We start from the raw sequence: 16004 nt of genomic DNA on the forward strand, positions 1-16004 counted from the left end.
TTTTATATATGTACAAATGTATTTTATAGTGTGTATATAGGATTTTATTCATTTATATGTACACGTTAGTAACAACTGGAACAGAAGTGCATTCTTCTTTATAAGATGATAGCATAAGCATTTGTACAATTTGTAAAATTTAAATCTGCACATAAAGGTAGACATAGTAAAAGCAACTCTCATTAGTATTTCAGAAATGCAAAACATTAGCAACAAAAATAGTTAGTGCTATTTCAGATTAAAGCAATGTAATAAGCACCTGAACATTGGATTGTTGATTTCTCGGTTCATGATCATGGCTTCAAACATAGGCCCTTCCCGTACCACAAACTCTATCATTCGATGTATCAAAGCGAGCAAATTCCTACAACAACAACACAGTTAAAGAAAAATTGATTCAGACCTAACACTATATAAAACTACACTCCACCTAAGATACTACAACTGTGCAGGAGATTATTTTGCCGTATTGTTAAGAAAACTGTATAAAAGATAAGGTAACATGGAACATATTATAGCCTTGCATCATAGACACGGGCATTCTAAAATAAAAATATGCCTAGGAGTGGTGGAGTAAGAATTTAAGAGGAGACCTCTTTCCTGAATTTCCACGGCTTAGCCTACAACCATCTCTTGCTTAGCAGAAGGTTAATACTCCTTATGCATAAAAATGGGCAACTGAACACCGAAGTACAATTAGCTATCAAAAACTAAGCCCTCATCTAAATTGTCTAGAACTAAGACCAAAGTGTTACCTAAAGTTCTACAGAGGAACAAGTGGCTCAATATTATGCTCAAAATTAAACACACACACTTTTGAACACTCAATAGAAACTGCATTCAGCTTTCAAACTATTCAAGTATGAAAGGAAAAGCAAATAGTCTTCTTGATGCCAAACAGGGCAATGGTTTTATTAAATTTAGATAATCTCTTTTTGGTCAAGACTATTGGCATAGAACAAAACTGTCCATCATACCATCCAATGTTTCCTCCCTCATACAAGTGAACCAAATCACAATTAAAAAAAATAAAAATCTGTATTTCTTTCATTCAGCACTACATCCTGAGACAGGCAAGAAGCAGATGTGAAGTGCACATTTTTCAAGCCACATCTGAAAATGCAGAGCCACTTATAAGCACGTTAACAGGAGACAGTCATATAAGCTTTATAAGGAATAGTGATTGTCAGTTTCCAACCTTATGGGTTTTTTTGGAAACAGGATCCTGAATTTTCAAATATAAATTACCTACATATATCAAAAGCTTCACAGGACGTGTCCTTTGAATGTGATGCAAACAAAAAAAAAATACAGATTTTTACATTTTTAAATTTATTTTCTTACAGGTAACAAATGGATATTGGTTCTTTACATGTGTCTCATTAGATTTCCTTTTAGCAATTTTTTAATTATTAAAATTCAAAAATTGTTACACTGAAAAGCTGCAGAATTTTCTATTACTTCTTAGTAATGAGGTGATTATTTTCTACCATGAGTATTCAAAGTTCTGCCACAGATATAATGCACTAGATAAAAAAAAATTTTCAACTTGAAAACATAATAATAAAAACCTGCCCCTGCCATCTGGAAACTTAGCAAATGTTCTGTTTTATACCAGCTAGCATCAAAATCTACATTCACCTCAAATATTACACAAAAAAACAAACAGCTACCTACAGCTATATTTTCCTCTCTTTACAATCCCAGAAACATTGTGAAGAGAACATAGCGTCAATAATTCTGTAGCCATTTTATTTAAAGCAATGTTCTGAAAGTCTAAATAGCAAGACTGTTCTTGTTAGATGAACTGTATTTGAAAACATCAGTAAGAAAAAAATTTACAATTAGCTTTCAAGCCTCTGAGCTATTACACTATTCATTTATTTTAAGGCAAGTTCAACGTGATCATTTCTCGCTTCCTGCAGAACCATGCCATTGGTTTTCATCTAATTTTTCTTTCATCGAGTACAATAAAGTTGCCTAAGAGCAGCTTATGCTTGAACAAGAACATCTGCTTTGGAAAGTCCTCAGATGTATGAAAAAAGATTCAGTACATCCCATATCTGAAAGAGGGTGTAACATGCATTTTGGTATATAAGACATGACTACTTGAAAGTGAATTTCTCAGAAAAAACTTGATTGTGTATACTCAAGGTTTTCTGTTTAGTAAATAATAAGAAGAGATGTTAAAAACTGATATTGAACATTTTCAAACAAAGGAGAATAATTAAACTTATTATCCCACTGAAGTCAGTCGAAATCTTTGCAGGATGCGATGCACTGTGTAATAGTCTTAGCAGTTGTCATCAGCATCTTTGAAAGTCACCAGGAAAAAAAAAAGTTAAAAGTATTTTCAAATACAATTCAATTAACATGAGCTTTTCTTATCGTACAAGCTTTCAAAATGTACAGTAAATAAAATGGAAACATATTTTTCTCTGAAAGCTACTCATTCTCTAAGCACTGTACAGTTTTACAAGTACTTGTTCTACTACTCAATATGTTTCTCAAATCAAGACTCCTCCTCGTTGCCCTAATTATTGATGTCTCTACCCAACAGAAATTGTACTGTCCTAAAATTTTAATCAAAAATACTAGTGCATTTTATCATCTATTGACAAATCTGTTAATATACTACTCTAACTAGCTTGACAAATTTCTTTCTTTGCCCCCCCACACACGCAAAAAAAAAGGAAAAAGGGACTTTGTGACAATTAAAACAGTGTAGTAAAAAAAGATGATGGTTTTAAGTGCATTATTTTAAAATGTCATTTAGCTTAAGTTGGCCAACAAAAAAAAGTTTTTCAGTTATAATAAAACCACATTTATTGGAGCCGATCGTACCAATGTCTGGTCAAAAACTGTATACTTTCCCAATCCATCCCATGATGTTTTCCTGGTCCCCCGCTGCCGCAGACAGTTCAGCTGGTGTTGCTCACCAAGGCCAATGTCAAAGAGAATTTGGTAATCTTTTGTGCTTATTTACTTTTAAAACAGTGCTGTGTTCCTATGTTTGGGAAAAGGTTTTAGCTTAACTGAGCAAGAGTATACCTAGACTAGTGTGAAGATAGGAGCACTGATGGGGACCAAAATGTACAAATACCCTTGCAATACAGAACTGCCTTTCTCAGTGACCAAGATTATTAACTGATGCACATTAAAAAAAATACCAGAAATCAAAAGTGATTTTTAACTGAATTGGTTACAAATTGTACAAGTCAAAAAAAAAAAAAAAGGAAAAAAAAAAAAAAAAAACACAACGCACAGCACCACACTGGAGACAGCTGCATCGTAGCTATGAAGTACTCAGAGGTTTGTGTCAGGACTTATACAGCGTCTCTAAGACAAGGTATTTCACCCTAGTGTTCACTCACAAAATTACCCTGCAACTATTTCTACTGCTCAAATTAAATGCAAAAGATAATTACTTAAATTCATCTCACTAAAAAAAAAGAGTTATTAAGATAAGGATAAGAAGACTGTAAAACACACACATTTCTCTCAAGTGTCATGAAAGAACCATTGCTCAGTCAAGCCATCACCTTTTCCTCAACATCACCATTTTTCTTTAAAATTCCGAAGGGGAAATTTTCTATATTTAGATCAGTAATAATAAAGAAAAACATGTACCTTTCTGTTGGGATAACCACTTTGACTATGGCTTGCGACAGAGTCTGTATATGAAGTCACATCAGATAATAAACATAGAATATGTGAGTATTGTTAACAAGTAACAAGCAAAAATATACATATGCAATGAAAATACTACACATCTATCACAAGTTTTGCAGGCAATCACTGCTGTGAAGTTATAACTTAGCAATTACACAAAATGCAAATGGTTGTGTCAGTGAACCATAAAGGTTCACTAATTGCAAAAGTATCAGAACATTCCTGTCAGAATGTACATTGATGCACTGAATAGGTACTACACTGAATATAATTAAGAAAGGAGTTGTTAAGTTTATGAAAAGATTCTAAACTATTTGACTTGGATCACGTTGGTATTACTTTATTCCCAAGTCTTACAAAAACCAGCCCTAACATTTAAGTGTCATTCAAAGAATCAACAAATTCTTACAAATGTAAATCAAGTTGGTTTGTGATTATGAGATACTTACCCTTTTATCAGCTAATATTCCAGAAAAAAAAAGTTTGAAAACTGACTCCATAAGTAGCATAAAATACTTACTCAATGTCCAGATTAATTACCTCCTACACAAAATACATCAACTCCTCTAGTGTAAAAACAATGCTACCCAAATTAAAATGTAGTATTTTCTCTAAAGAAAACAATTTAGATACTGCAATTTGGCAGCCAACAAAAGAGGGGGACGTAGGAGAAAAAAATCCAGGGAGCCTGGAGGGGGAAAATGATAGCCAGATTTAAAGCAGCACTAAAATAAATCATGACCCAGTATACTGTACCCTAACACAGACATGAAACAGAGCTTCAGGAATTAAGTAGGTTCCCTTGGGCTACAGCAGGGAGCCAGTGAGTTTGTATGCTAAGGGCCGCCAAAGTCAGCCTGAACAATGCAAATCTATGAAGCCATTGAAATACTGTCACAGATGTAGTATTTAACAATGAGATATGGCCCAGGGTACTGTAAGTTACCTTCTCAAAATCTTCCTTGTTTTTTGGTGGTGGTAACATTGGAGCATTAGGATTCTTCAATCTCTCCCTAGGCTGGGCATTAAAAGGCAGTCCTGACGGAGGAGGCGGGAGGGTATGCTCCATCATAGAAGGCGGAATGTATATTGGATGTGGTGGTATAGGTACAGCTTTACCCCAACCTAGCTTCATTTCAAACGACATAATCATTTTGCCTGAAAAAGTGAAAGTAAAAAAAAACCAAAACAAAATCACCATTATGTTATAAATTGGGTCTCGTCACTCCAGATTGCTCCGTGCAGCGTTTAGGTTTGCCTGCCAGGGTTTACTTTTTGCTTACGTTGTTGATTAGTGTATCACATCTATCAGACTACATCATGTGCAAATGAAAGCCTATTACATGAAATATTTTATTAATCTTCCCCCAATGTATGTTTTCAGGAGACTACAGTACATAATTACTTGACTTGTTGGGGGAAAAAAAATTTTTAAATTTGATGTTCAGCACATCAGAATGAACAGAGTAATTTTTAAATTATATTATTTCTGTACTTCAATTCTTCAAAATGTTTTGTTCATAATAACAAATTTCAAATTATGTTATTCAAAACCAAATGCAATAACCAATTAGAACTCCTACATAGTGTAAGCCTACTTACTAATGGTCCCCCTTATTAAGGGCAACCTTTCATTTTTCATTCTTTTTGTCTAGGATGCTGATTTTTGATTTTTAGGCTCTTCCTGAACTGTAAGGACATAGCTTTCTTCATCATGTAAGATATTTTTCTCCTTTTTTTCAAATAAAAGATAGACAAGATAGTCCATATGCAAAATCACATGTCTGGTGTAGTACAGTTACCTCTTCAGAAAAACGTAACATATTTATCACCAATTACTGATTATATCCTGTGCACTAGTTAAATTTATTCACAAAAAAGAATATTGTTGGTAAACCACTACAAGTAATAGATTCCTTCTTAAAATAGTCTGTTTACAGAGGAGAGATTATCAAACATTACCTCCCGCTCACATCTTCAAAACAGTCCGAAATTTTACATCTTTAGCCACAGCAAAAGCCACCAGTATTCCCAGCCCTTCTTTATGCTATAGTTTGATGACATTCAGCTGCCAGTAAAACAGTCAGTGTATAAACTAAAATCACTGCCAGTGTGGTATCTACTGGAGTTACAGCATCCCTATCACTAGTCTGATAAAACAACTTGAAGATATGTTACAGTTACTCCTCAATATTACTACAAAGATAATTACAATTCCAAACCAAGAAATCTGTTTACCATTTAAATTCTTTAATGCTCTTTCAGCATCTCTCCTGTTCATAAAGGCAACAAAGCCACAATTTCTTTCTCTTGCTCTTTCTTCATCAGTTCTTGGCCACATAATTTTAACACTCGCTAATGGTCCAAAGCGTCCAAATTCTTGACATAACATCTCTTCATTCATCTACATGTAAAAAGGTAAAAATTAGCATCTTGATACCGTATTTCTAAAATACTTGTTCATATTATTGTCCAAATGGTGAGATTTTAATTTTTTGAGTTCCTTGAAAAACAGCACTTCACTGATACCCCCCAATGCGATCTACTGCAAAAACAATAATTAAAAAAATGCATTTGAAACTGAGCACACTCAAATTTTTGAGATATGATCCACCTTGCATGGAGATATCCATGGAAAAATAATTTTAACTGAGCATTTTTGCATCTAGTAACTGATAGTCTAAACCTTAACTTTTACAGCATCATGTACCAAGCATTTATTCAAATGACTACTACCTCTACAATCACCAATTGTACCTAATATATGGGTTTAAACATATTCATATGGTTTAAAATAAGAAGGGGGGAAAATTGCCACCGGAAAAAAGTTCAGCTGGATTCAAATATGCCAACACTGCACTTCACTCCTTGGCTTCAAACTTACTTGAGGATTAATGTTTCCAAGATACAAATTTGTTGTGCTTGGATCTCCAACATCATGTGACCCGGGTGCATAATCATCCAGTACTACAATGGAGGAAAAAACAGAAAAAAGAAGTCATAATCCTCGCTATGCATTTAAGTGACAACATTATATTGAATAAAAAAAGAATCTATATTACCACCAGATGATCTGTTTCTTCTTGAAGGAGCATCCACTGAATAAATAGAAGAAAAATATATATAATTTAGTCCACAAATTTTGTGGCCCAAACAAACATAAAAAATAACATCTACTTACTTGAACGACGCTGGCCATCTGAATCTGACTGGGGTGGTTCAAAACGACTCAATCTACCTTTTGTTTTATGTCTTTCATCACGCTCCTCTTGTATTCTACAAAACAAGTTTAATGTAAGTAACAACTTACATTTCGAGGTTTTTATTCTTAAATTCTCAATTAACTTTAGAATTATGAGAATTTTTATTATTAAACAATGGGCTTGTTAAAAATTTCAAATTGCCAGTATGTTTGAATTTCTGCTTAATCAACTGGAATATATCTACCAGAATTATTCCAGCTGCATGCTTCCTTATTCATACTGTCAGGGTGTTTTAATCTCAACCAAAACTGGCTTGGTTTCAGAAGCATTTTACAAGACCAGAACTAAGAACTGGGCTCTGAAAAAGTGACCCGAATTCCACATCCAACTGCCCGAGATCCACTGACTCTTTAGATGACTTTTCAAGATGCACACAACTCCTTAGCGTCTATTTCTCCTCCTACCTTTTCTAAGCCTTATTCACGTAGGCTGTCACCTTGTAGGGTGACAGACACCCCCATATGACCATTTCCTGAACATACAGGATCTCATCTCAGTTTACACCTCCGAGGATAGTACTCACAGAAGTAACTATTTGACTCTTTGTAGTTTGGCCTTAGATCTTGGTACAAAGATATTGTGTACCAGAAACACAAGGCTGTCAATTCAATTCGTTTACATCAACTAATGAACAGACAGCAGGGAAGTTCAGACACTACTCACAAGAGCCATTTATGGATTTATAATGCAGTACCTATTGTTTTCTAATGCATACAGATTATTTTGCTTTCCATCTCTAACATTAGGGCAAATATATGGCACTCAGTTACACTCAATACATGTGCTGCTCCTTCTGTTGTATTACACATTCAAAAGTGAAAGAACCTGCTTTTTGAAGCATTATTCGGCTTGGTTTTAAAATTATGCAAGCTGAAGTACATCTCTAAACTTTAATTATAAATCTTATTTCTGCATTAATACAAAAGCTCAATCTCATACTACAAGTCTTCTGGATATAGTTTTAGAGACACTGACAAAACTTCTTATTCTTCCTGAGTCTGATACACATTTCAATTTTCTACCAATCTCTTTGCTACATCCCCATCAAGAGGAAAAAAGGTCAACACCAAAAACCTTAACATCCTCATCCATTACAGTACCTACTTGTCTTGCTGTATCTTCACTAACTTTAACAATGCATGAGACCATGTTAACAAGTGTTGTCATTTACAGGCTCACACTTGCTAATTTATAACAGAATTGCAGCCCAAATTCCACTTGTAAGTAACATACTGATAGCAGCTGTCAAAGAAACAAACCTAGGTTTCCATTTTTTATCCTGGTAGATGGCTGGTTGATTCAATCATCAAAGCTCCTATTCACACCTAACTGATCCAAAAATCATCTTCAGTAGCTTTGGAAACATAGCCAGTCATTCACTTATTGGGATCTCTGAAATACTTTATTCATTTATATGTAATTTTTTTGGTTAATTGCTCTAGGATATTCCTCTGCTTAGGAAGGCAGTACCAAACTGTTTCAATGGTCAAAATCAAACATCTCTAACGTGCAAAGAAATCCATTCATTTCCACAGACAAAGATGTAAGCCAGCACACTGAGCTTTTTGGTTTGTTTTTTGATCATTTTACAGCCTCTCGTCGATGCTAGATTTCAAAACAGAAGTACTTTTCAGCAACAGTGGTAAACACGTCCTATCACCAATCAGCATAAGAAACGGCAGAAGTATCAAGGACACCAGAGAACTAATTAGATGGCAACTGATTATTCAGAAAAATCACAGACACCTATACCGAGCATCTACCAGCACGGCTTCGTACTCTGTTTAATTATCATTGCCACTGTTAATTAAGTTATACCACTCCACAAGCATTTGGGGAAAAAACAAAACAAAAACCTACTTTGGGAGACAGCTTAGCAAGAATGATCCTAAATATTGCCTGTAAAAAACTTGCATCTTCTTTATTTACAGTAAAAACTAGTGAAACTTACTGCTTTAATTCTTCTTTAAAAAGTTCCAAATTACTCTTTTTCTTTTCCTTCTCTCCTTTCTTCAAAGGCTAAAATTAAAGATATATCAGCCAACATTTCAGCAGATAAAATGAAACAAAAATAAAAATTTTATATATATAACAAAATTTTAGATAATTTCCATGCATATTTTACCCACAGCTTTCAAACCAAGTAAACTACGGGGTGGGGGGGGCGGGAACAACAACAGACTTGAAAACATTAAGACTGACCACTATCAAACACAAAGCTAGAAAACATAAAATTAAGGATAGCTTAAACTAAACTTTGTTACTTCTCATTATTACAATGCAGCAAGTGTGATCAAACACTCTCTACAACATAAAAATTTAAAATATCTGTGATGTATTTTGTCAGTTTGTTCCACTTAGAAACTTAGAAGCTGACTACACCCGTAGCAAACGGTCATGCTCTAATTAAATTGATATGTGTGTACATATATATGTAAATTATTGTACATATATATATTCAATTATTTTATCTACAGACAAACATTCTATGTGAAAAGAATTTCCTTCTCTTGCTTCCTTTCAGATATAATACAGGTCTGAAGAAACGTTACTCTAAATAGTTCAAGATCCTCAGAAAAAACACTCTTGAATGACAAAGAATATGGATATTGTAATATTTCTTTTTTTTTTTTACTGTAATACATGTACCTTAACTAACTCATGTGAACTCTTATCTTCAACAACATTGCTTTTATATAACCAAATTCAAATGAAAACGTTTCCAATAGGCAGACATACAAAATATTTGTGTTACACACTACAGCTTTGGAAAAACTGGACTTCCTACTCACCCCAGGCAAAGTTGTTTGTTTGTTTTTGTTTTTGGGGAGGGTCTGCCAAATAAATAAAATTATTTTTACCTCATTATCTTCAATCACCATTGGACAGGGCAAGTGAGTAAATTGATTGCATTACTTGATAAGTATTTATGACAAATTTGAAAAGCAGTAATATTCTTACAGTACAAACACTTGCAATATGACAGAACAGAGCTCAGCATAATAAAAAATGTTATAATTCATTTCTGTAACTGTAGAGCTTTACATACAATGAAAATCAAAACTGCCATCCAGTATTTCCCCACTAGTCTAAATTTGAGTTTTGTTTAAAGCTGGAGGGAGGCTAGGATGGGATTACCCACAATTATCACATTACATCTCATTTCCCACCCTGAGAGGCAGTATCATATATGTTTCACTTAAAAACTGTAGTAAGCTCTATTAAAAGACTTTTTAAAGACATCCAAGACATTAACTACACATTACACATATACAGCAGTAACAGTAATCATACATAACTATCATTTGACTTGAAGACTAAGTTTGTTCATAATATTTCCATTACTTTTTATGATGAAATCTCAGTTTAACAAAAAAAGCCTATCAAAATATGCAGAAGTCAAAATAAATTAAATAGAAACAAGATGTTCAGCTGCAAAAATGTGCAAGTTCTACAACTTATTTGGTACAACTCAGAGCTAAAGGGACTTATCAAACATCACCACAAAAAAAAAAATATTCAAAAAACCTCACCAAGAAAAACTTGGATCAATGCAAAGGTCAATTTTTTGTTTTTAAGTTATAAAAAACTAAAAACAGATGGCAGCAAGAAGAATTGCTTCTAAAACTTCACTAGTTCTCGGGATTGGAGATACTGTTACTTTGCAACAGTCACTAAATCTGTATTCATGAGAAGTCTGTCTCAATTAGCAGGAACACAGTAAAAACATACAGCAGCCAAAAAGTGCAGTACTAGGTATATCATGCTGGATACAGGGCTACTGGACCTCTCTGCATTTCATCATCTTGTTATTTGCTATAGGATTAAGCAGATCAAAATTTCCACCTTCTTTTAATATGTGATAAATGTAGATAAAACTACTCTGCAAGATCACACAGACCTTCTTCTAAGCACTAGATAATTCCTAAGTATGGGGTTAATATTCAAATAAGAAACTTACAGGCTTTTTGGTTTCTATCATTAAGAGGGATGGAGGCTTCTCATTAGATGGCTGGCTTGGTTGATTTTTTTGATCTGAAAATCGTGATGAAGGCTTATAGATTTTACCCCGTTTTTCATCTGTTTCATGCTCCTCTGAAATTAAAGGCAAATTAAAAACAAATTGTATTAACTAATACTGCACAACACTGTTCATTAGAAAGAATGCTGTTGTTCTTTAGTCTTGTTCATTCAATTCAATGTATTATTTCATTAAAAAAAGTGATAATACAAACTTTCCGTAATTTAACATCTTTTAATATGAAGAAAAAGAGCAAAGATTAGGTATTTTAAAACAAAGCATTTTTGCCTCTGAGGTTTAAAAGACAAATCATGCCACTACCTACCTAGTGAGTCAAAGCATAAAGTAGATTTTAGCATCAAGTTTCCTTTGCTGCTTCTAATGTAACATATTACTTTTAAAATGCAATTCAAAGCCAATCTTCATCTTTACTCAAAGCCAAATGATCCACCACCCCCCCAAAAAAGATTAGTTATACCTTTAGATGCATTAACGATTCCTCCTCTTACAAATGTTTTCACTTTATTACCATCACTTCCTTCAAAGGCAGCAAGGAATTCTTCATAAATTTCTGCAGCAGCCTTCTCATCCTCCTACATAGCAAATGTTGATCTATTTACTATCATCACAGAACAACCTTCACTAGACAGCTATTCTTAAATTAGCTATGTGACATTCCTTTTTATTTTCTAAAGTTCATGCTACAAACTGCATCAAATGAGTTTCAATTTTAGACAGAATTCAAATTTCTGAGAAATGTGGGAAGAACACAGCACATAATACGTAAAGCAAATAAGGCCTGTATGCTCAAATATGACTGTTCATTTACAAGAGTTTACATGGCAATTTAACATTCAAAAGATGCCAAATAGAAAAGATCATATGAAAGACCAGCATTATGAGACTGGAGCTTTGTTGACCTAAGCATCAGAGAACAGTACATATTCCATCTTGCCCATTACGATCAGCCCATGTGACTGAAGGAGGTTAACAACAGGATCACCTTTATGTATTTCCCAGAAAAGAAGTTAATTCAGTGACTTAATAAAGTGGAGTGAGACACTAAATTTAGCACTACAGTGTTTCTTTAGGCTAGTATTTCCAACAACCTAGCAGGAAGTATTCCACTGAAATATAGTAGAGAGTTGTGTGTGTAAAGTTCAAAGCCCAAAATTTTCAAAACTTCCACCTTATCAACTGTAAGCTACGTATTTCCTAAAATTTGGACGCTCCTGAGTATCCTAAAATTCAGTATCAAATTTTAATGTTTTTATTAATTCTAAAAGAAGTCATTAGACAAAAATATGTTTTACAGAATAACAAGGATGCATATTGAAACGATTTCAGAGACAACAGGTACTCTTTCCAATTACTGAAATCCAATGATAGAGAAAATAACCTAAGGTGATGGCTGTCTTCATTTTGAGCAATACAACAATCCATGGATTGTTGTAATTCAGTATTTTCAGGAAGCCAGAGAACTTGATTTCTCACACAGAAGAAAAGAGAAGCAAGCCTCTCTCCCTATGTTAATGCCATGGACGCCAAGAACAAATTAAACATGTAAAATACAATTCACTTTCATTCTTAGAAAGCTACAATTCTCAAAATAAAGACATTTATTTTGATAAATAAAAATTAAAGCTGGTTGTAATCTAAAAGCAAACCTATTTCAGCTCTCGATACAAAATAAAATTTTCATTGTATACCATCACCTTCTTTTTTAATTCTTCTTGCTCCTTCTTGCTCAGAGTCCGTTTGGCAGCACTCATTTTGCCAATACTGAATGCTTTAAGTTTGCTTTCCATTAGAGGCTGCAAAAGGAGTATGAAAACAAACATTAAACTGTTCACAAAACAATTAAAATAATGTTACTCTCTACCTTGATACAGACCACAAACTTTCTACCTGAAGTGACTTAACCTAAACAAAACAAAGACTTCCTGTACTTCTCTCTGAACTTGCCATTACCTAATACAACCAAAAAATTTAAATCTATGTTTTTTCAAAAAGAAATTGTCCTTGGTTTAATGAGAAAGCTTTTAATACACCATTCAAACACAGCTGAAATCTGAAGGGTACTTGCTGTAAGAGCCTGGAGACCTTATCACTACACAACACACAGTTTCTAAACCTTCGGAAATACATGCTTTGCACTACAGTTCCTTTTTGATCATTGCCATTTCCAGAAAAAAAAACCCAAAGAAAAATTCTAAAAGCTTTTCTGACTATTTTGGCCAGAAGAACATTTGCGCAAGGTTGAACAGGTGTAACTGAAGAACAAAATGAAAGAACTAAAAAAACCTAAATAACAAAATGAAAGAACAAAACTGAAGAACTGAATTTTAGTTGTACTTCAAGGTTACGTGTAATATTTTTGTTTGAAGAAGAAAACTCATTCTTGAGGTTTTCAGCTACTAGTTAAATAAAACAAAAGACCTCACATTTAGCTCCTAGATTCTTTATATTTTAGGTAATTCAACCTCCATTCCTCCCTTCTTGAAACCCTGATGAAGGAAGGCGTCCATGTAACAGTCATTTCTGGAGAGTATGGAATTAGAATTCTTAAGATCCTATTAGGCAGCTAACAGTCAGTAAAGCGTTGAGAGAGTAAAGACAACAGGATGAAGACCACGTTCAAAAGACATGGGCAATGGGAAGGAAAGGAGAGAAAAGATAAGAAAATTCTCTGGAAACTCCTAGCTTAACACAGTAATTCATAAAGAATCAGCATAAGAACAAGCAAAAGCTTCAGAAGAGCAAAACATAAGCTATTAGCCTTTATCTTCAAAAGATTTTTGATGCTCTTACACAGTGATGCTTAAAACTACCATTTTTGCAATGACAGTTCTTTAAATAAAAAAAAAACAGGTCAATTTCATAAAACATCAAGACAAATAAGGTGAACAACTTAACTGTCGTATTATTAAAAAATTTCAGATGCCAACTGTAAAAAGAGTTTCCTCTGGGAATAATTTTCTTTGTAGAGAGTTTTATTTCTAGTATCAGCTTCCTATTCAGAATTTTTTACATACAAAAAAAGCACTGTGAAAAACAACTGTTTGAAATACCTTCAGTTTATAATCCTTGTTTAGTATCACAAACACCTCTTAGATCTGTGCCAAGCGTATGACCAAAATAGCTCATATTTCTTTGAAAAATGTTCCCTACTTCATCATTAAAAGGAAAACTATCAATTAGAAATTAATGCAGCGTTTTCCGTAGAGTTATCTGGTTTATGACACTATGTTGTCAACATGAGCTGTTGTGACAGGTTTATCAGGAGCTTTTCATGCATTCTATGTTTTTAAAGTTAATAAAATCCAGTTTTCCTGTTGTCTGAAAGACAGCTTGTATTTCAGTATGACAAACAATATACAACCTTGGCAAAACGTGGGCATATTGCTATGGCACAGCAACGCACACAAAACTAACACCACACTCCTACCCAAGGTTTATCCTGTCATAAGGAAATAATCTCTCACAGTAATATTACAGGATACCTGCAGATCAGCCACATGAATATATGTTCTAGTGACATAAAGGAAGCAGCTGTAAGATAACAAGAGTTCTGGCCCTAAGATCTCCTCAGTTTAGAAAAGGTCTCAGGAAAAAAAAACCCAAACACTACCTTCAAAGTGGCTGGAGCAATACAAAGTTAGTAGGATTGAACGAATTTATGCCTGCTAGTTACATTCCAGTAGGCAACTGTAACATTATTATTAACCATATGCAGCTTCACAGAATTCCTAACAGAGCTATATAAAACTTGAAGGCCTTCCTCCTTCAAAAAATGGGAAATAATACGGTGAAAAGGGTAAAGCAAATGAAGGAAGCAATGAGAAAACCTGTAAGTAATCAAATCACTGTATGAAAGCAAACTCCCATTAAACATAATGCTGCATTGACTATAAGAAGGCACAAAGTACTGAAGTCCCAGTTCCATCGACAACACCGAATATTCAAGAGATTTAAGAGTAATTTTCCAAATTCTAGCAAGTAAAGCAAACAAATAAAAGCACCTACTTCTTTATGAAGTTTCTGCTATCACAACTTGAATAATGTTATCTTACAAGCAATTTAATTCAGCTGTTAATTGACTTTTTCATATACAAAATCAAATTGAAATCTTGAAGAAAATCCAAACCACAGAATGAATTGTCTGGTATTAACGCTCTGTTTGGCTCTTGCTGCCTCTTTTCATTTTAACTCAAAAATAGGTAGGCCTTCAAGCAACATACCAACCACATGACCAGGTGAAGGTCTCTTCAGTGGGGGAAAAAAAAAAAGACTAGGTAATTATTATTATTACCTTTTGCTTTAAGTATATTCTATTAGAAAGAAAAATTAAGGATGAAATTAGAGCCACGCCATCTCATTTTTGAGAAGCCAACTGTATACAAAAAGTCACTTTAATATACAGTGACTCTTACAATTAATCAGCTCGTACTTTGAACTATTCCTCAGTAAATGAGATAAACATAGAGAGAGTCCTTACAGCTTCTTCCTGTTCAAGTATCTATTATGAATGCAATATCATGCAGCAGAGCTTCCTATACTAATGGTTGTTTGAAAGTTTCAAGGAGTATTTTTAGACATGAAAATCAATGGTTCATTTATAAACACCTACAGATTAGAGACTCAATGCACCAGAGTCTGCCTGCAGCAAGTAATTTTCTTTAGAGAACAGGCCTATTTTGAGTTTCTGGGTTTGGTTGGGTTTTTTTGTTTGGGGGGTTTTTTTGCTGTTTTTAAATATTTTGGACTTACATGTGTATCAGCAGATCCAGTGGTGTGTACTGCATCTGGCACTCTGACCTGAAGAGAAAATGAAGAGGAGATGAGGCACAGAAAAAGAAAAAAAAAAACTCGTTTTTTTTAATTCAGTTCTTCGAATGTGATTTTCATTTCAACTTCAACGTTCAAATACACAAGAACAAAGATACATGTAATGTATTTTAATAATACATCTGAACAGGGTCACAGCATGAACAATGTCAATATAAGGCAAATAAGGGATTAAAGATAGACTGTTCTTGCTACCATTA

The 16004-nt window shown here is 33.9% G+C and overlaps 1 protein-coding gene across 1 annotated transcript; it reads right to left on the reverse strand.

The window, feature by feature from the left end:
• Nucleotides 1-259: 259 nt before the first annotated feature.
• LOC104078682 (U2 snRNP-associated SURP motif-containing protein-like) lies at nt 260-15774 on the reverse strand (the record flags this gene model as incomplete). Its single annotated transcript, XM_009580410.1, has 12 exons — nt 260-364; nt 3631-3674; nt 4619-4830; nt 5911-6076; nt 6557-6639; nt 6735-6770; nt 6854-6948; nt 8887-8954; nt 10897-11030; nt 11435-11549; nt 12672-12770; nt 15727-15774. Coding segments are annotated over 12 exons (1205 nt in total), but the record flags the coding sequence as incomplete, so codon positions are not given.
• Between the last annotated feature and the right edge of the window lie 230 nt (nt 15775-16004).

This window comes from Fulmarus glacialis, unplaced genomic scaffold, assembly GCF_000690835.1.
Source record: "Fulmarus glacialis isolate BGI_N327 unplaced genomic scaffold, ASM69083v1 scaffold41606, whole genome shotgun sequence".
Taxonomy (NCBI): Eukaryota; Metazoa; Chordata; class Aves; order Procellariiformes; family Procellariidae; genus Fulmarus; species Fulmarus glacialis.